Raw genomic sequence first — 22,789 nt, 5'->3', positions numbered from 1 at the left:
CCTGAGTTGTAGTTAAAAGTACCATTAGCCCCAAGGGCTATTGAACATAAAAAACAGTTCATTTTCTGCATATGATATATCTAAGCTGAAGTCTAGTAATCAGCAACGGTATCAAACATGATTTTTTCTTAACACTTAGATACCCCCGAAAATGTCTATACTGATGAAAGACGTTACATAATATATGTAACATTAAAGGGACATTGACACGATTTGAGCTGAAAATTTTCAAATTTTATTTCTCCATTTTTATTGTTTACAATGCTTAACTAAAGTATTTCTAATGGTCAACCAAAAATTGAATATCAGTTGTTGAGTTACAAGTGAGATACTGATCTCAGAATTCTGTATTATGTAAATAATGCCCATGCCATGTTTTTGTTTAGATATAGATCGCTTAATAGAAAATAGCATGTTTAAAACAAAATGAGACGTGCCAAACACTTGAAATTATCTAATTGTGTTCAGAATTCACTTGTAAATTAAAAATATATATATATGCTTTAAACGAAACTTTACTAGTACAATATGTATATTTAACCTATGTAAACAAAAACAAGACACGAACCTTGTTTACATAATAAAGAATTAAGAGCTCTGTATCTTCAATGGATTTGGTATTCAAGATTTTGCTGATCATTAGAAATACCTTAATAAAGCACTTCATTGTTATTTCGGATTTCAAACATTTCGGTTGAGCATCATTGAAGAGACATTATTGGTCGAAATGTGCATCTGGTGCATCAAAATTGGTACCGTATACGTTTTACATTCTAAACATTAAAAATGGCAAAATAAAATTTGAAAATTTTCATTAACACGATGTGACCAACTTGGGCGCGTCTTGGAGTGTAATCCATGGAGTTGCGAAATTCACAAATTCGCGCCCCCCCCCCCCCCTAAAATTTTCAAATCTAAGGTAAATTGTGGTGTCTTGTTCAGAAAAATGTACTACACGATAAAAGAAGCAATAATTTCTTCCACTCCCGGAGAAATAAATGCCAAAATCTTTTGATTTCTTGAATTACTTTATTGGGAGAATTTTCTCCTAAAAGCCTTAAAATTTGCGTCATTTTATTAATTTCACCGTATTAAAATGATAAAAAATAGTACAAATGACTAAATAGGAGACATACTTCAAGTCCTATAAAATCCAGGAGCTTCCGGGGGCTTCGCCCCCCTGGGCTCCCATCAGGCGGCCCCCAACCTCATAAAGTGGCACACCCTGTAACCACAATTCCTGGATCCGCCCATGATTGGGATCTTTTGGTTTGCATGCTTGTGTTTATAAGTTTACACTATGTATACCAAATCTGGACCCGATCTGGAGTCCGAACTCCTCTAACCACGGGATAATCAAATTTAAATATTTGGTAAATGCCTTCCCGCTCTACATCATAATGCATTTTCTTTTCCTTAAAGATATGTGGCTGCAGAGAAGACAATTTTTAAAAAATGGCCACTTTTGGCAGTGTTTGTCCCGCCCCTAAGGCCCCGGGATGCAGGAATCCCGAGATTTCATTTTTGCTACCTTTGTCCCACGAAATGGTTCATACTTAACTTTTGAAGAATTCAAATGGTAGTTCTCAAGAAGAAATTAAAAATGATAAATTGTAAATACATTCTAGCACTGACCATGTTGTAACCGCCGCGGTGGTCTAGAGGTAGAACGTTCACCCCGCGACAGAACTAAGTCGTTAAAACAAGTGGTGAAAGTTCCATCACCAAACGCTCGGCATCAGGTGTGAATATCACGGGTCTTCGGAGATGACTTTAAAAACGGATGTCCCGTGTCACAGTAGGTTGGCACGCGTAAAGAACCTTTAATGCTCAATGGTCGTAAGCGGGGGCATAGACCTAAATTTGAAGTCCTTCACCGGTATTAATGACGTCTCCATATGAGTGAAAAATTCTCAAGAGGGACGTTAAACAAGATACAATCAATCAATAACCCTGATACATGTACAACCCTATCCCCAACTTCATGAAATTTACAATTTGGTAAAAAGCTACCTGCTCATTCAAAATATTCATATACTTTCAATTTAGTGGCCGAGAGGTTAGAGCGTTCGTCCCGCATGCGGAAGGCCGGGGTTCGAATCGCGGCCGCGACAGATCTAAATCATTAAAACAGTTTCATCACCAAACACTCGGCATCAGGTGTGAATGTCACGGGTCCTCCGAGATGACCTTAAAAACGGATGACCCGTGTCACAGTAGGCATGGCACGCTAAAGAACCCTCACTGCTCAATGGCCGTAAGCGCCGAGCATAGGCCTAAATTTGAAGCCCTTCACCGATCTTGGTGACGTCTCCATATGAGTGAAAAATTCTCGAGCGAGACGTTAAGCAAGATACAATCAATCAATCTGAGTTAGAATAGGTCCTCAGTAGCCCTTACTTGTTGTAAGAGGCGTCAAAATGGGAAGGTCCTTCGGATGAGAGCGGGAAAAAAACCTGTTCAAGGTCCTGTGTCAAAGCAGGGGTGACACGTTAAAGATCCCTCCTTGCTCAAAGGCCTTAACCGACAAGTGCAAGTCTAAATTTTGCATCTCCTAACCGGCAATGATGACGTCTCCATTTAAGTGAAAGATTCTCGAGAGGAACCTTAAACAATCAATTAAGCATGAATATCACTAAAGAAGATGGTTCTTTATGTTTTGCACATAAATACTATATTAAGCATGACCTCGCCCTTGAATCAGAACCTCTATCCCGGGATCATAAAATCTACATTTTTGGCAGAGGACTCTCTGCTCTTCATCACTATGGATTTCTTATTTCTTCTATTTGAAGTTATAAAGATGAATTTGGAAAAATGGTCAATTTTTGACAGTCTTCGTTCTGCCCCTAAAGCCACAGGGTTACTGGGACCCTGAAATTGTCAATTTATGCCAACCTTGTTCAAAATATGATTCGTACCAAATTTAAAAATAACTGAAATGGTAGTTATCAAGAATTGAAAAATGTTCAATTGGTAACGCACGACGACGAATGACCATTGCAATAGAACATCTGAGTTAAATTTGAAACATGAAGCTGTTCTTCCTTACCGGCTAGAGAAGGAGTATGTTGATATGTTCAGATTTGGAGTAAATGAAACATCGGTGCTTTTCAGCAATTCTGGAGGCGATGAATCAAAGTAAATGTGGGTCATGTCTGTCTTTGTATTTCCCATGATATCTGTAGCTCTTATCCAGAAGGTAATGGCATCGCCATCTCTTCTTGTAATAAAGAAAGTTTGGTTTTCCGAAAAAGAGTTATTTACAGGTATCCACTGATTAGGGGTAGAATTTCCCAAATTTCCATGCCGATAGGCGTAGTCGAATTTGATTATTCCATTGATATTCCTGATTCCATTTAATGTTCTTTTTCCATCAAGGTCCTCCATTCGTGGATTTACATATTTTTTTATGTTTGTGATAAACTGGTAGTATTTGAAAGGTTTTACAGGATTTAACAATTTGTTATCGGCGTGAAATTTATTTTCAAAATGGTTTTTCCAGGAAATTTCAATAACACTATCTAAGTTGTCCTGCCACATGTAACCTGATTCTTCTCTCGCACTCATGGTTTTGATTGAGGCTGACGGTGTGTTGGAGACAGTTATTTCAGAGGTTGGATCATAAAGAACCAGAGTCCGAACGTACTCCGTATTATTTGCAGCATCAATAACATTCAGAAGGAAGGAGTACATCCCAGGTTTATCAGGAATGTGTGTAAAGGAATCGGCGGTGTTATTGAATTCGAATGTCTGCATAGGTCCCCAGGGGTCTCGTTCATGTAGTCTGGAGGGTATTTCATTGCTGGCTGTCAGAAAATACTTCTGAATAGTATATTTTTCTATCCCTGACATATCATCCAGCCAGCCATCCCATGAAAACTTAATTGATTCCTATCAAATATACAAAAGGATATTCTTAAATACCGTTTTAAGTAAGGTATACTGTATATACTGACATAAGATACTGCCATATTTCAAGATTTTGTTATATAACAACACAAAAATTGTAAGGAACCATTACCTTCGTTATATCTTTGTCAACGTTAAAAGCCACCGAATGACAATTTCCATCCAATAAACAGTGATGGGGGTTGACAAAATCAAACCGAAATTGCGTAGTTTTGCTGGAGTTCTGTCCTATGAATGTGTTTACTTGTTCTCCATTAGGTGTCTCGATTGTACGATATCCCCCGTTTGTTGCAATTGCTGTTAAGGTCAAGCTGATAAAAAATAACGACGAATCAATGGCAAAACTATAAAACTGAGATTCATTCATTTTCGTAGGTACATAATTTTGCTACTTCTCTCAAAATGCAGTGTATTCGGTTACAATTAAATTTAAGCACTCCGTAAAGAAAAGTGTTCTTTAATTTGTGGATGACATGGCATCCAGGTATGTCCAACAACTACAACACTTGCAATATATGATACAGTGATTAACGATGAAACTACAGTAGCAAAACATATAAAAAATATATATACTTGTCTCCATGTTCCAGAAGTCGATCAAAATTAGGATTTGTTAGATTGCACCAATAAACATCTTCATTGGGAGAAATAGAACCAGGGTTATTGGGACAGTCAAGGATGGTCCTATTAATACTGATGAAAGGTTTCGATGGATCTAGGTTACAAATAAAATGGAGATTACTTTAAATTTATGACGATCAAAACATTCACGCACGAAAAGCATATTGAGAGGGTTCTAAAATCGTTTAAGCTACACTAAAGAAACTAGCATTACCCTTTCTATCCACTTTGTTTAAATCCATCTGGATCATCCCAGAGACAATTCCAAATTTGAATTCCTTCACGTATTGTGGAAAGTGCAGTCCAGCGAGATTTTGAAATGTTGCGGAAAATTGTACATTGATATAGTTATAATCTTTCTGGTTCACCCATCTTGTGTCGAGTCTAGTCGAGTGCACTCCCGAGGAATCAGCCATATATCTGTACAGTTCTCTCTTTTGTCCAGTTCTTTCTATGTTCGCAAGGAAAGACCTACATTGGCCTAGTGTAGGTCTCTCCAAAGATGTCACTACATGAATGAAGAACAAACTACAATTAAAGATAAAAATTAATTTGTCAAATATTGTTTAAAACAGTTGGTTGTAGAGAATATCAATACGCAGTCGTGTTGGTAGAATGCTCGCATCGTGAGTGAAGGCCGTGATAGGCACGGTTAAATGAAATATGCTACAACAAATTGAATGCATTTAAGGGGTCAAACCATTGAATATCGCATGTTTTTCCAAAAATCGAGATCCGGTGTTACATTATGTGTTGGCATGTTAAACGAATCCTGACTGAGTTGCATTCATGGGTCCGCCTAATGAATTCCAGAGAAACAAACTACACGTAAGTGGACGTCTCGATTAAGAAAGATTCTAGCTGGGACGTAAAGCAATCAATATATTGCAATCAACATTTAGCATTTTGTTCTTTACTTATAAAAATCTTTTAATATCTTACTTGTTCTGCAAAGTTCCAATCCGGACCGTCCCCTGAATCCTTCTTTGCATTGACAATTGATAGTGTCATTGCAACTACCAGGAAAGCAAGGCGAGTGGTATGAACACAAGGCTGTAAAACAATAACTAATGTATGCCGAGCTTGAGCGTACATAGTGTATGAAAAGGATGCTATATAAATATGGTATTATTATATGTGTAGATGATAGCTTGCATAGAATTATATTTACTGTACCGACTTTCAGGAAATCTGTGGTCATTTTCTTCGTGTAAACATTTGGCATGATTTTCTTTAAATTTATAGTAAATGCTGTATGCATTTGAGGTACTTTAGTTCTTTGTAGTCATATAAGCAATACTATCGGGTCAATTCAACATTATTTCTAAGTTCGTAAGTAGAGTGCGCGTTCGTAACTGTAAGGGTTTAATAAATGTGTTAAACCTAACCATTGTGTTAATTACGAACCGGGCCCTGAGCACCAAGAATAGCTCTAAAAGTGTGGTACGTCGCCTACAGCTGATGGCGTCTCTATATTATTAGATTCTCAAAAGGACATAAAAAATGAAAATTCATCAGACGCAGAATATGCTCTAGATTCGCGTATGAAATGGGTTGAGAGACGCATGTACTGATGGAATATGGTGTGACTGGTCAACAGGGGATGCTTACTCCTCATAGGCACATGAGTTCACCTCTGGTATATCCAGGGGTCCTTGTTTACCCTACGCATAATTTTGAATTATTTATAAGAATTGAGATTGACTACTGTTCGTTATCTTCATCTTTTCATATTCTACATAAATTTTGGAAATTAACGATAGAGAACCTGTGTGTAATTTTTAGTTTGCTATTAACATCTATATTCAATAGAATTTCCAAATATGAACCAGACATGAAAGACTCTGTGATGTCTTTTATTTCGAGTCCAATGGGATATATCGAATCTAGGTATGTATGAATGAAAGGCGACGATAACGAACAGTGATCTTATAAGCAATAGAAAGTTGGGCAAACACGGTTCCCTAGACACACCAGAGGTGGGATCAGGTGCCTAGGAGGAGTAAGCATCCCCTGTCGACCGGTCACACCCGCCGTGAGCCCTATATCCTGATCAGGTAAACAGAGTTATCCGTAGTCAAAATCAGTGTGCCAAGAACGGCCTAATAATCGGTATGAAATACGTCAGACAGCATTAGACCCAATGATAGGTTGTATTGACGAACTAGATCGTTATAACGACCATCGAATTTGCGAAATGCTGACTTCAATCAACCCCATTACCATCAACTTGTTTGTCAGTAGCTTGCCTCAATTTAACAACTGACTACACGGAGAACAAGTCATTGCGTATCGAATCAGTTGAGAGATATAAACACCATATGCAGGTGATAATGTGATATTGCTACATAAATATGGGAAGTTGACGATGGACAAGCTTAAATCATCCCGTTTGTCATACAGTTGTGTTGTCGGTTTGCTGTTAATGTCAACTTTCAATAAAATATCTGAGTATGAAGCAGAAGTGGACGACTCTGTGGTGTCTTTTATTTCGAGCTGACATGGATATATCGAATCGACATATGAATGAAAGTAATTATTGTTGATAGACAAAACGTCGTGGATATATCTAAATGTCGAATTGAATGCCACAGCAAGAATTTTTTTTCTTCTCGTGTAGAAGTTTATGAATGAATTCTGCTTCATATGAATATAAAAACAGGTCAGCTAACAAAGAAGCACATATCATGCCCATGGAAATTCCAAAAGACTGATGGAAAACTTGATCACCAAAGACCACGATGATATTGTCAATGAGGAACTCTAACATATTTTTTATTTAAACTTCAGAGTACTTGTACGTGGAGTCAGAGTGGTGTTTAAGAAAGTATTTTTGGATGACTGATCACTAGATATGAATATTTCCTTTTTCCATTTTTGTTCAAGAAGCAACTGTCTATGTCAAAAAGTCCAGTCTTTAATTAATTTTGAGGAATGGTCGTGTATAGTGTTGAAAACTCATATATTTTGATGCTATTGATTTGGGGAAAGTTTTGCGATTTGAAGTGTACTAAAAGAACTTTATAATATTTGAAAATCTACATTTGATTAACACCACTTCTGGCATATATAGTCGCACAGTAAGTTTGAAGTTTCTCTTTCACAGCTGTTCATATTTTCGTCAGGAGCAAAGATAGGGACTTGGTAGAGCACTTACTGGATCCAGCAATGTATCTTTGTAAGGGTTTTTATGTAGTTTAAGAATCCAGTATAGGTATGGTGTAAAGTAAAGTGAGCACAATTGATAAATAAAACGTCGTCAATGTATCTAAATGTCGAGTTGAAGGTAGAAAGTTTTTCCTCTCATGTTAAAGATTTGGAATAAATGTGTTCTCGCAAGAATACAAAACAGGTCAAATAATAAAGGAGCACAATTCGTGTCATGGGATTCCAACAGACTGTTGGAAGACCTGATCACCAAAGACTATGATGGTATTCTGAATGAGGAACTCTAGCATATCTTTACTTCAACTTCAAAGTACACGTATTTGGGCATGGAATCAGAGCGGTGTTCAGAAAAAGATATGAATATTTTAGGGTTCAATTTTATTGAAGAATCAGCTGTCTATGATATGAATAAGCTTAGTTTTTAATCCATCGTAAGGAATGGTCGTGTAAAGTGTTGAAGAGTTGTACTCTTTCTTGCTGTTGATTTTTAAACCGAACATTCTGCGGAATTTTCAAGAATTTGCATTTGATTTCTAGCACATTTCGCATAGGTTGTAACACAATACATCTTGATTTTCTCCTTCACGGCATTTGATATTTTTTGAGGAGTAGAGACAGGGATTGATAGAACATTTACTGTATCTTGCATAAGTGTTGTAACTCAGATTCATTCATTACTTTGACTGGGATATCAATTGCGTTTAAAACCGAAATGTGATTTTGAAGAATTTCATCTTTTTATAGGGAAATTGGAATACAAGTTTAACAAATGTGAAACGGAAAACACGTTTATTTAAAATACAGTTGCAATGATGGGCCTTACAAACAATGACAATATTGATGCAAGGTGAAGATAACGAACAGTGATCAATCTCATAACTCCTACAAGCAATACAAAATAGATAGTTGGGCAAACACGGACCCCTGGACACACCAGAGGTGGGATCAGGTGCCTAGGAGGAGTAAGCATCCCCTGTTGACCGGTCACACCCGCCGTGAGCCCCATATCCTGATCAGGTAAACGGAGTTATCCGCAGTCAAAACCAGTGCGCCAAGAACGGCCTAACAATCGGCATGAAACACGTCAGACAGCATTTGACCCAATGCGAGGTTGTATTGACGAACTAGATCGTTATAACGACCATAGAATTTGCGAAATGCTGACTTCAATCGAAACTTTTGAAATCCCTGTACCATCAACTTGTTTGTCAGTAGCTTACCTCGATTTAAAAACTGACTATACCCAGAACAAGCTCTTGCATATCGAATCAGTTGAGATATATAAACACCATATGCAGGTGATAATGGAATATTGCTACACAAATGTGGGAAGTTGACGATGAAGAAGCTGAAATCATCCCGTTTGTCATACAGTTGAGTTGTCAGTTTGCCGTTAATGTCTACTTTCAATAAAACATCTAAGTATGAAGCAGAAGTGGACGACTCTGTGGTGTCCTTTATTTCGAGCTCACAGGGATATATCAAATCGACATATGAATGAAAGCTATCATTGTTAATAGACAAAACGTCATCGATATATCTAAAAGTCGAATTGAAGGACACAGCGAGAGATTTTTTCTTCTCACGTAGAAGTTTTTGAATAAATTCTGCTTCATATGAATATAAACACAGGTCAGCTAACAAAGGAGCACAATTCGTGCCCATGGGAATCCCAACAGACTGCTGGAAGACCTGATCACCAAAGACCACGAAGATATTGTCAATGAGGAACTCTAGCATATTTTTTATTTCAACTTCAGAGTACTTGTGCGTGGAATCAGAGTGGTGTTTAATAAAGTAAGTTTTTGAATGACTGATCACTAGATATGAATATTTCCGTTTTCCGTTTTTGTTGAAGAAGCAACTGTCAATGATGTAAAAAAGTATAGTCTTTAATTTATCGTGAGGAATGGTTGTGTATAGTGTTGAAAAGTCATAGGTTTTAATGATATTGATTTGGGAAAAATTCTGTGATTTCAAGTTTACTAAAAGTTCTTTAGAATTTTTTAGAATCCACATTTGATTAACACCACTTCTGGCATATGTAGTCGCACAGTAAGTTTGAAGTTTCTCCTTACATCTGTTAACATTTTCGTGAGGAGCAAAGATAGGGGCTTGGTAGAGCACTTACTGGATCGAGCAATGTATCTTTGTTTGTAAGGGTTTTTATGTAGTTTTGGAATCCAGTATAGGTACGGTAACTCATATTCATTCGACCCATTGACTGGAATATCAAATGTGTTTAAAACTGAAGCATGGTTTAGAAGAATTTCGTCTTTTGAAAGGGCAGTTGGAGTATAAGTATGATTACCAAAAGTGGAATTAATGCCAAGTTCGTTTAAAATACAGTTGTAATAATGAGCCTTACAAACGAAGACAATGTTGTTACTAGCTTTGTCAGCTGGAACCAAAACATATTCCTCATGTAACCTATCTAATTCTTTTATCACTTCTGGTTTACTAAACACAGAAGGATAGATGGTACGTACTTTTGTTTTCATGTGTCTAATGCGGGATTTTAATATCCCTCTTATGCTTTTAACCCATTCTGACAATGTATCAAGTTCTTCTTTTTCATATTTAGCCCATCGTCTGGCATAATCTTCGACAGAACTCATAATAGAGATGAAGTTCTGTCGCCAATTGAAAGACCGAGGTTCTCTGTATTTAGGACCTTTAAGAATAAGTGATTTGAGGTCCTCATTTTCAACTATATCAACATCACCAGTAATGACATGTCCAGCTGGACTGTAGTTGAAAGAAGATGAAGAACAAGAACATATTGGTGGATTACGTATAAGATGGTCTATATATAGGCACTGCAAAGTTTGTTTATAATTAAAAAGTTTGGATGCAATAGTAGAAGTATAGCTGTAGGAAATACAGGGTGTAGACTTGAACTTGAAATAAGTTGGAATACACGACTGAACCCTTTTATGACGAAGAATGTTGCTTATGTTGACGGCATCTATTCCTTTGTTTGTAAATTTGAGCTTAAGGAACTGACGGCATGATTTGGAAGGAATATCATCCATGGTTCGTGCTGGTTTATAGAGCCTGTGGTAGGCAACATCCATAATCATAGAGTTAAGTCTATATTCAGGTGTTGAAAAATCCAAGTATAGACTAGCCATAGCTTCTTCAAATAACGTATGTAAAACCCTCAATGGAATAGAGTAAAGTTTTGTACGAATATGATGTGGACCCAATTGTCTGTTGACGTGAGGCAAAAATGAATCAAACGTGACATCATTTATACTTGGTCTTTTATATGAACGATGTCCGTGACTACGTTTTCGTCTTTGGGTATTGGGAAAGAGCCCCATCACATTAACGTTATTTCCTTGTGGACTAGTCAAATTTCCCACATCATATACATTATCATTGCATCCATATGGAAATGCAGTGCCTAGGGTCCTGATCCAGTGATCTTCCCGTTGTCTACGAAAAGGGGTGCTTAATGTAGGATTGTTTGTGTGATGGTAAATTTTTTCTAAAATCCTTACCCTCATGGACAAGATGGAGTGGTCCGGTGCATTAAAATGCTTGTAAAGAAGTTGGTTACCACCATTATTAATTTGAAATCTGTGCCCCGATATTCTTTTATTAAGTGAACCCTTGGTTTCTCCCACATAAATTAAGCCACACAGGTTACACTCAATGGCGTAGACAACGTTAGAAGATTTACAAGTCAGATTATCAAACGTTTTGGTACAGAAACTACGTCCAGTTAAATTACTACTAAATGAATTTTTAGTGATCAGTATATCACAAGTTTTGCAATTTTTTGCAGAACATTTTGAGGTTGAACACATGAGGTCTGAAAAGGAATTATCAAATATATCTCTTAAAGGAACATAACAGTCTTTAATTTGGGTATAAGAATTTTGGTTTCTGTACCAAAGCTGACAATCTGACGATTGTATATACGACAAATCTTTGATATCTCGAAGGATAATCCGAGGGACACCAACCGATCTGTAGGAAACCTGTGTCCCTTATAGACTCCACAGAGTGACACCTTTTTATACGTGTCAGCCAGTATTGTTTCGTTATTGTGTATATTCATGAAGGAACATATATCGAGCGACAAGTATCCTCGGGGACAGACTGTCCACCAGCAGAGATACAAACTCGATGGTTAAATGCAAAGTGAAGATAACGAACAGTGATCAATCTCATAACTCCTACAAGCAATACAAAATAGATAGTTGGGCAAACACGGACCCCTGGACACACCAGAGGTGGGATCAGGTGCCTAGGAGGAGTAAGCATCCCCTGTTGACCGGTCACACCCGCCGTGAGCCCCATATCCTGATCAGGTAAACGGAGTTATCCGCAGTCAAAACCAGTGCGCCAAGAACGGCCTAACAATCGGCATGAAACACGTCAGACAGCATTTGACCCAATGCGAGGTTGTATTGACGAACTAGATCGTTATAACGACCATATAATTTGTGAAATGCTGACTTCAATCGAAACTGTTGAAATCCCTGTACCATCAACTTGTTTGTCAGTAGCTTACCTGATACATCTTTGTCAGAACACCGATTTTTAAAAACGTTTATATTGATTGAGCTGAACTTTGGTATGGAAATTCTGCATTTTGAACAATAGTCCAACAATTTGAGTTACATATAGAATTCTGTTATGATCTTATATGCGATTTATAAAACTGTAACGTTAATTCAGACTCTCAAATCCCCACATTTTAAATAAACAAAGTCATTTGTTGTTTCCAATCTACTAACATTAACGTTTTCGTTCAGTTTTAATCTATTATTTTAGGACACATGATTGTGTGTTGATTTGATATAAATGATTGATTTGTGTTGTTTATGTTATGCTGGCAACTTCAGACGATACTAATTTATACGAATGAATCATAAACAGAAAGACCAATTTTAACATGCTGTAGCTCAATAATAATCGGTTTAACCTTATATTTTCTTTTTAACTTTAAAATTTCACTTCAATATAGACATTCTAAATATATTCCCAAAGAATGATCATACTATTCACAAGAGCAAACCTCTTTAGTTTAAAAAATTCCCGCTTTTGTCATCCCTATTCTGTTGCTCTGGCCCAATAAGTCAGTCTATGAACTGTTGATCATAATGCAACTGCTGGTTGATTCCCTCTTTTCATTGGTTACACACACACTTATCGTCATTTTCGATGGACGCCTGCAACGTCATACAAATTCCACAAAGTTTGCGTTTTAACATTTTCGCATATATCTTGGAGCAGAGGAAATCGTCGATACGTGAACATGTAATATGGCTGTAAAACAGCATTGCTATTTTTTCCTGTAATCATTTGCCATGCAAATGAAGATTCTGATACAGTTGTATAGAAATAAGTTATTGACTGAGTCCCCAGACAATCAAGTCCCTGATCGTACAACATTTGAAGTAGATGTGATTTTTACGGATATTTTCTTTATTAGTGGAATTATTTGTATTTTCCAAACTGAGCATGCCTTCTCCTATCATCCAGACAGTGCCCACCGTGGTTCTAAATCTAGAGGACTTAGCGCTTTCATTGACTGGCATTTTTGGTTATCTACTACGCACGTCAATAATAAAACATGACAAGTCTGACCTAGAAGTCTGGTTCACAATTAGGGTAAGGCAATATTTCGAACATAAATTAGCATTCCTGGATTTGTCAGAATCGTTACCAGACACGCATCGTTAATGAAAAACGCTCTAATTCTCCAAAGGTTTTGACTTGGAAAAATGTTATATAGACCTTTATAAACAGCAATATACCATTACTACTTGTATGTAGTGTTTGTATCTCTCAACTGATGAAATACGCGAGAGCGTGTTTGCGTATGATCAGTTTTAAATCGAGGTAGGCTACTGATAAATACGATGATTGAGTTCAAATGTCTCATTAAAGTCAGCATTTCTCAAAGTTTATGGTCATTATAACGATATAATTTAAATTACAACCTCCTATTAGGTCGCATGCTGTCTGACGTGTTTCAAACCAATTGTTAATGCGTTCTTTTAAAAATACTTATTTTGACTGCGAAGTACTCCGTTTACCTTATCAAGATATAGGGCTCACGGTGGGTGTTGCCGATTAACAGGGAATGCTTACTCCTCCTGGGCACCAGATAATGCATGCCACTTTTGTTACAAGTATTAAATCTTAACCTACGTGTTTCACATGTGGATCCCGTGAAGGTGCTATCACATGAACACTGGTTTGGAGCCACACAGGTACCTCCATTTCTACAACTTCGACTGCATACCGCTAAAGGTGGACGAAACGAAAACCATACGATAAACTGTACTAAATTTGAAAGTATGATATACTCAGTCGATTTTAAATGTACTTCACATATGAAAATCTGGAAAAGGTATATTATAGAGAAAAGAAACTGTAAAACGATATCATTAATCTCTAGTTAATCTAAATTAAGCATAGTGGTAGATATTCATATTTTGTTACAGCATGAATTATTGAAGAGAGCTACGAGTAAACATAATGAAGAATATGTAGATTGTTTGAAACACCTTGATATTTCGAAAGTTACTCACGAATTGTACAATCTGGCCCTTTGTAGGAGGAGGTACAAATACACTGTCTAGACTGACTACAAGTTCCCCCATTCATGCAGAGTGGTGAGCAGATTGCTGAGAGAAAATAATAAAAGGGTCCTATATAGATTTTAAACATATAGGTTGCTGGGAAATGTTTCAATCGGTCAACATTTACACTTTTACATTATTGGGAGTTGATATTTGAGGTATATTCAAAGCTTACTTAAATGTAGTACGGTTCGAATATCGACAAATTTTATCCACCTTGTAAAATTGCATATTTATGAAGCTGTACGATATGTCATTCATTATTTCATCTGTTTTGATAAGAATATTTAGTTTTAAATCAGTGTTTACAAACAAAACAAATAACAAATACCTCTTTAAAATTGTTGTTTTCGCTTTTTCAAACCGAAATTAAAATAGTTGCGTCTGAATTATATACATCGTGTTGGAATTCCCCTCGTCCTCCTGGGACTTTTTATAGACGTCTAACAGAAAGTAATGAGTGGCAAATGTTTTATGGGTTCCTTTTCTATTTACTTTTTGAATAATCTTAGTGATATGTTAATACTTTCAAGAAAGTAATTAAGGAAAATTTGACTACTTCAGGGGCTTTAAAGTAAGTCTATACACTTTGAAAGAAATAATACAGACTGCATCGCTTTAATCAAATGATTCATATTATGAGATATACATGTACAAAAGGTAAGCCTTTCATGCATTTGGGCTTGAAAAGAAATCAAAATAATCAGAAAAAAAGTAGCAAACAAGAAGCAAGAGGCACATACGTAACAAGGATTACCTGGATATTGCTTATAATAAGATAATCACATTCAAAATTCCTTATGTAGCTACGTTCTCCCTCCATGATTATGCTGTAAGCAAACTTACATTTGTACCACACAAATATGCTTGCATATTTGAGAGATTGTATGATCATAGTTCTTGAAAAGAATTCTTTTAAAAAAAATTCCTCAAATTGTTTATATAAGATAAATAGCTCCGGCCCTGAAGAGGTTTGTCATACGTTGAAGAGAGCAAAGGGTTTCCAAGATGTTTAGAAATATAGATAATAAACTGTGAGTGAATGGGGATTACCATTTAACATTTAATGTGTAACCTTTGAAGCGTTCAAAGAGTGTTCGATCCAAAGGATCGTCGACGATGTTACTATACCCCTAGAAGATTCGGTTGTTTGTGAATAAGATATTGCTAATATCAGCTAACGTATTTCATCGTCATTGCTATAATAGTGTTATTTTTCAACGGAGACCTTTGTTTAATATATATATATATATATATATATATATATATATATATATATATAATTCTATTTCGTTGTCTTTTTCAAACAACATACAAGATATCGTTCATTTTAATTATACACATATCAGTCTAAGTATGAATCATTTGATATAGAAAACATGACAGACACTACATCTTATGGATGCAAGGTGAAGACCAGAATTGACACGATGGGTTGGTCTTGACATTATACTGTCTTTAAGCAATATACTGAAATGAGATAATATATAATGCAAGATTTCTTAATATTACCAATGGAAGAGGACCATATAATAAACTGTAATGCTTGTTACATATGTATTCAGAAACATATATATGTAATCAACAATGCAATGTTCATAGGATATATCGCTCTTTAGTTATAAACATATGTAGGATAAATACTCACTATTCTTTGATTACGGAGATAGTGACGAAATACTTACGCTTCTCGCACCTGTTTCCAGAATACCCATTGCACTGACATGTATTGGGACCAACGCACTTCCCATTGTTCAGACAAGTGGGATTGCACACAGCTGTAATGAATTTAATTACATACATTATGATTTTAATAATCTTTAGACAGCATATGTATTAAAGAATTGTGATAATTTATTATATTCTTTTAATCGACAATGCACTGTAAATAAAATTATCCTTCAAGTATAATTTGAGGAAACCCAATTCATACATAACTTAATTATAGGTGGTTGGTTGGTTAGTTTATTGTTTGTTTTATGTCCCTTCGAGAATTTTTGAGACGTCACCATCTGTAGGTGAAGTATCACAAATTTAGATTAATGATTAGCGCTCATGACGTAGCAATGAAGGTTCTTTAACGTACCAACGCCTTCGACGCGGGCCTTCCATTGTTAAGATCATAGCTTGAAAATACAGATGTACCCGAGGGTGTCTACAGCCCAGTAGCTAAGTACTTCGTTACTAGCTTGAAAATACGGATGTATATTTAATTGTTGTGATAAAATTTAGAAATTCATTTCAAAATTAAGGATTATCTCCCTCACGCATAGCTCTTATCCTTGGACGAATTTGACTCCACTTTTTTGGCACACTGTTTTCACTATAATAGTTCTATAACTTCATTGTTATTTCGGATTTCAAACATTTCGGTTGAGCATCACTGAAGAGATATTATTTGTCGAAATGCGCATCTGGTGCATCAAAATTGATACCGTATAAGTTTTACATCCGAAAGACTCGTGATTGTCACTTTTAAACCCCAAGCGTTTGGTAAAGTATGTTTGACACGGCATGTCATTAAAGGAATTTGAACTCATGACATCCTGGTTAGGCAGCAAACACTTTACTACTGACCTACCGCGACTGGTTATAATTATAGATGAGAAACAGCTTAGTATAAGCGGTAGATGTAATACACTTACTTACACTATAATTTTTACATGTAGCATTGTACATATGTTTATATCAATGTGCATACTTACGAACATCACATTTTGCTCCGGAATAGCCCTGATAACATGTACAATGGTTAGGTCTGCTGCAATAGCCATGTCCACAACTACCAAAACACACAGCTGAAATAAAGTGGAACAAACCCATTATACAAACAAGCTACATGTAGATATTTATTCTGATATATGTATTTGTAGTACAAGTCTGTTCTCTTGCAAATGATAGGCTTCTATATCAGCTTTAAAGGTCGATCAATATAAGTAAGATTGACCACCATAGCAGTAACCAAAAAATGGCAGAGGTATTAAATTGACATGGCATTGAGAAAGGTCTGGTATATGAAAATAATTTTCATTATTTGTGGTGGTAAAACAGATGCTACAATTCCCTTTGATTTAAAAATGAACCTTTATTAAGGCGAATTGAGAGAGAAAACCTCTTTTGGAGGAAGGGTGTCTGATATACAATGTACAGTCGATGCCTACGTCGTCTGATAAAAAGGAAAGAAAGCTTGTTCAAAATGCCTTAGCATGTAAAACTTATACGGTTCCAATTTTGATGCACCAGATGCGCATTTCGACAAATAATGTCTCTTCAGTGATGCTCAACCGAAATATTTGAAATCCAAAATTTGTGTCGCTCCACAAAATCAAGAAGAATAGCAGATTTTGAAATATTATGTGTCAACATTATGCCACCAATGCTCTAACAATGAAAAGGAAAGACGAAGAACAGTAATCAATCTCACAAAGTCCATGAAGAATACGAAATTAAAAGTTGAGAAACACGGATCCCTGGAGAGACAAGAGGTGGAATCAGGTGTCCAGGAGGAGGGACCATTCCCTGTTCACCGGTCACATTCCTGTGAGCCATCTATCTTGATCAGGTAAACGGAATGAGAAGCAATTGAATTCAGTACGGAATGAAAGGCTTAACACTTGGTTTGGAACACGTCAGACAGATTTCGACATAACGACATGATGTATTTGCATATAAAATCATTTAAACAACTATATGATTTGCAAAATGCTGACTTTGAACGAGACTGTTGAAATTCCTGTACCAACAACTTATTTGTCATTACCCTGCTGCGATTTAAAAAATGATCATACACAGATCATGCGCTCACACATTGAATAAATTTAGAGGTATAATCACCACATTCAGCTGATACATGTAATAGATTATTGTTATTCAAATATGAGACGTTTTCGATTGCGAACCTGGAATCGTACCAGTTTCAGTTTCTATATCGAGGCAGACTACTGACAAACCAATTTATGATGTAGGGGTTTCAACAGTCTCGTTTAAAATCAGCATTTTGCTAATTCTGATTTCTTATAACGATCTAGTTTGCCAATACAACGTTTCATTGGGTCAAAAGTCTTACGTGTTCAAAACCAATTGTTAGGCCGTTCTTGGCACACTGATTTTGACTACTGATAACTTCGTTTACCTGATTAAGATATATGACTCACGTCTGGTGTGCCCGGTTGAAAGGAAATATTTACTCCTCATTGGCACCTGATCAATTATATATATATATATATATATATGTGTGTGTGTGTGTGTGTGTGTGTGTGTGTGTGTGTGTGTGTGTGTCCAATTCGTTTGGGTTTTTTTTGGTATTCCTTCGGAAGCTATTAGATTGATCACTGTTCGTTATCTTCGCCTTTCATAGAAAGATGAAGATAACGAACAGTGATCAATCTCATAACTCCTATAAGCAATACAAAATAAAGATTTGGGTAAACACGGACCTATAGGCTCTTGGATATTGAATATCAGTTGTCGTGTCATGAATGATTTTCATTGTCATCTGTAGAGTTTTTATATTGATTGATTGAATATTGTTTAACGTCCCTCTCGAGATTATTTCACTCATATAGAGACGTCATAATAATGTACCAAAAATCAAGAATATCCGGTTAAACTTATTTCATATCATAATATATACTATATTTTATATGTATAAAATGAAAATGATGAAAAGGGTTAATATAACGCACAGTGACCAATCTTATAACGCTTATAAGGAATACAAAATTAAGACTCGGGCAAACACGAAAATGTTAAACTTAACCCTGCGTAACAATGGTAAATGATGTAGATTGTAGGTCGTAGAAGCAGTTCAAGGAACTGTAAGGTGGCGTTTAAATACGTGAGTTCATGCACATATGCATAACGCGAGGTTTCTTATAATTAAATTACTGAGATGAAATTAAGAAAATTTCGTTTGGAGATCTCTTAATTATATCTTAGAACTCCCTACGTCTTACACTCTGTCAACAGATTCAATCAACATTTCCTAAATATCTTATAAGAATGTCACACTTACAAATGTTCTTTCTATACCATACTTACGATTTTGACATGTAGATCCTGTGAAGGTCCCATCACATTTGCACTGGTTAGGAGCAACACAAGTACCTCTGTTTCCACAGCGTGGATTGCAAACCGCTAAGGAAAAAGCAAACAAAAGAACACAGATTGTATAATTCTGAAAGTATAATGCGTGACATCGATATCTATTTGATTGATCAAAACACTAAACATTCGTTAAAGTTCATTTTCCAATATCAGAACTAACATTTTGAATAAAATAAGTTGAATTCATATGAAATACATGTGCATAACATCGTACAAAACTGAAGATAACGAACGGTCACTAATCTCTTAAATCCAACAAAGAATACATTTTACAGTAAGACAAGTACGGGCCCATGAAAAGCAGAGTTGGGTATCAATCGCCTAGGAATAGTAAGCATCATTTGTTGTGATAGATTATAGTAGATAAAAGTACCTATACCCTAATGGTTGGAAATATACAACAATTGTACTGTTCTACATATCTAAGCAGGATTCTAATATTCATCAGCAGTATAAAACACGAATGCCCCAAAAGCGTCCATATTGATGGAATACATTACTTGATATCATATATCGTATATTGACACTGAAGGATTATTTTGGACACTCCTTAGAGTTAGAACCGTGTGGTTGCAAAATTCCTCAATATACCTTGAGTTTTAATATGGAGTCATCAAAACAATAAAGAAGACGTCTCTCAAATGATGAAAACAATAACCACTATAATAACCCCCCCCCCCCCCACCCTGGTACCAAAAATCATTTCCCTGAGATTACGGAATTTACAATTTCAGTAAAAGGTTACCTGCTCTTTCTAGATATTCATTAAAGTTCAATTTAATATCAGTTATAGTATTGTAGCAGATGTTATTCAAATGATTTGGAAGCACCCTAGAGTCAGAACCTTTACCCGGATGATCATGAAATTTACATTGTTGGTAGGTCTTCCTGCTCTACATGACTACGCATTTTTTTTCTTATAGATTTGCGGTTATAGAGAAGAATTTTGAAAATTTGTCAATACTTGGCAAACTTTGCCTCACACTTAAGTCCCCGGGTGCAGAAGTCCTGAAATGTACAATTTGTGGGCCGTTGTCCCAAATATGTAGAATTAGTCGTATTATCAACACATATTTAATCATTTTCACCATTTTGGCCCCAATATGGCACCAAAACTCCTTCTCATATGAACATGAAATTTGAATTTTGGTAAAGGACTATCTGCTTCTTCGAAATATTCATTTGGATTCAATTTAGTAGGAATAGCAATAAAGGTGTTATTTGAATGTGTTACAAATTAATGCTATAAATATACCAAGTTAAACCCCACTATGGAGTCTAAAACGCTACACCTGAGATCATCTAATTTACTATATGGCAGAGTCCTTCCTGTTTTATATGATTATGCATTTAGTGTCTCATACACAAATGCGGTACTAGAAAAGGTTTTAGAAAATGATTCATTTTGATAGGTTTTGCACGGCTCCTAACTCCCCTCCCGAATTCCTAAATTTTACAATCTATGAAGAACTATTCTGCTGCAATTCAAAATTTCAAATCAAATTTAATTGGTCTTATATTTCATTAGTTTTTTTATGTTTTGTTGAAGTATATGTATAACTATATATTATTGATTATTGTTTGAAAGTATATTATATTTAAAGATTAATTATACTCACGGATTGTACAAGATGATCCTCTGTAATTCTGAGTGCAAGAGCATGTTCGATGCTGATTACATGTTCCTCCATTCATACAAGGTGGAAAGCAGATTGCTAAACAGATGAAAATAGATTATCAGGGAGTTCAATTACCAAACTATATATTTTAAATCAAAATGGGCTAATGATATAAGTTTTATTTACACCAGCAATGTTTTATGCAAAAATCAACATAAGTATGAACAAAATGCACATGCAAGGCGAAGATAATCAATCTCATAACTCTTATAGGCGATACAAAAAGAGAGTTGGACAGAACTATATTCCAAAAACAAATATTGCACCATTTGATGCAAGAATGTTTAAAGGTATATCTTAGAATTCTTGCTTTCACATATCATGAATGCAAGAGACAGCTGAAGATAGAACACGTTTCCTTATTTTACCATATCAAAATGATACCGATTGAATTTCAGGCTTAGTTTATGAAAAGTAAATATAACAAACAGTGATCAATTTCACCACTCCCATAAAAATACAAAATGAAGAGTACGGCAAACACGGACCGCTGAACACACCAGAGGTGGGATCAGATGTCTAGGAATGGGAAAATATCATGTGGAACAGTCACATCCTACGTGAGCCGACTATCTTGATAAGGTAACCGGTGCAATCCGTAGTCAAACTCAGAATTCAAAGAAAGGCTTAGCAATGAATACGAAACATGACAGACAGCATTGGACCTAATGACAGGTTGTATTTACAAATAAGATCATAATAACGACCATAGGATTTGGGAAATGCTGACTTCAAACAAGAATGTTTAAACTCCTGGAATATCAATTTACATGTCAGTAGCTTGCCTCGATTTAAAAAGTGATCATACTCAGAACATGCTCTCGAAATATATCGAATCAAGATATGAAGGAAAATGAAGATTGTTACTAATTAAGAGTTGGGCAAACACGGTCTGTACATAGCAAAGGTGTAACCAGTTGCCTAGAAGGAGTAAGCATCTGCTGTTAACAGGTTACATCCGCTGTGGTCCTTATATATTAATCAGATAACACCCACCGTAGTCAAAACCGGTGTTATCGATATATCCAAATGTCGTGTCGAAGGCCACAGCGGAGACCCCCTCCTCTCATGCAAAAATTGTCAAACACATTCTGCCTCACAAGAAGATGTAAAGAAGTTGTCCAATAAAGGAGAATGATTCGTATTCATAAGCATTACAACAGACTGTTGGAAGACCTGGAAAAAATAACGTAGATATTGCCAATGAGGAACTCAAGCATGTTTTAATAGGATATTGGTTTGATATTGAATACGGATTACTTGTCTGAATACGATATAGGGCTCACAGCGGGTGTGACCGATCGACAAGGAATGTTTACTCTTTCTAGGTACCTGATTCCACTACTGGTGTATCCAGGTCCGTGTTTGCCCAACTCTCTATTTTGTATTCTTTAAGGGAATTATGGGATTCAATACTGTTCGTTATCTTCATCTTTCAGCAATTTCAGTGTACTAGTGCGAAGATACACACATGGTATTACATGAAGACCGAAAGAAATTGGAGAGGTCCTGGTGAAGGTTTGTTATCTTACAACACTTTAAGACTTTCGCCCATTACTTGAGAAGTAAGTATTTACGAAAACAATTGCGATATATATTGTATATATAGAATGAACATTTCTCACAAATGATATTCAATATTCATATGAAGCAGAAATTATTCAAAAACTTCTACGTAAGAACAAATCTCTTGTTGTA

The 22,789-nt window shown here is 35.9% G+C and overlaps 1 protein-coding gene across 1 annotated transcript in view; it reads right to left on the bottom strand.

Annotated features, from left to right (window-relative positions):
- Positions 1 to 22,789, bottom strand: part of LOC125651935 (uncharacterized) — a 56,532-nt gene that overhangs the window by 13,734 nt on the left and 20,009 nt on the right. The window contains exons 7-17 of the mRNA XM_048880786.2: positions 21,032 to 21,127; positions 19,347 to 19,442; positions 17,012 to 17,104; positions 15,992 to 16,084; positions 14,256 to 14,351; positions 13,873 to 13,968; positions 5,476 to 5,586; positions 4,748 to 5,041; positions 4,486 to 4,627; positions 4,025 to 4,223; positions 3,053 to 3,894 (exon numbers count right to left, since the gene is read on the bottom strand). Coding sequence (XP_048736743.2) covers positions 3,053 to 3,894; positions 4,025 to 4,223; positions 4,486 to 4,627; positions 4,748 to 5,041; positions 5,476 to 5,586; positions 13,873 to 13,968; positions 14,256 to 14,351; positions 15,992 to 16,084; positions 17,012 to 17,104; positions 19,347 to 19,442; positions 21,032 to 21,127 — 2,158 coding nt within the window. The remainder of the gene's footprint in view (positions 1 to 3,052; positions 3,895 to 4,024; positions 4,224 to 4,485; positions 4,628 to 4,747; positions 5,042 to 5,475; positions 5,587 to 13,872; positions 13,969 to 14,255; positions 14,352 to 15,991; positions 16,085 to 17,011; positions 17,105 to 19,346; positions 19,443 to 21,031; positions 21,128 to 22,789) is intronic.

Source organism: Ostrea edulis, chromosome 5 (genome assembly GCF_947568905.1).
Source record: "Ostrea edulis chromosome 5, xbOstEdul1.1, whole genome shotgun sequence".
NCBI classification, from domain to species: Eukaryota; Metazoa; Mollusca; class Bivalvia; order Ostreida; family Ostreidae; genus Ostrea; species Ostrea edulis.
The sequence above is the reverse complement of the archived record's forward strand: the minus strand, read 5'-3'. Positions and strand labels throughout refer to the sequence as shown.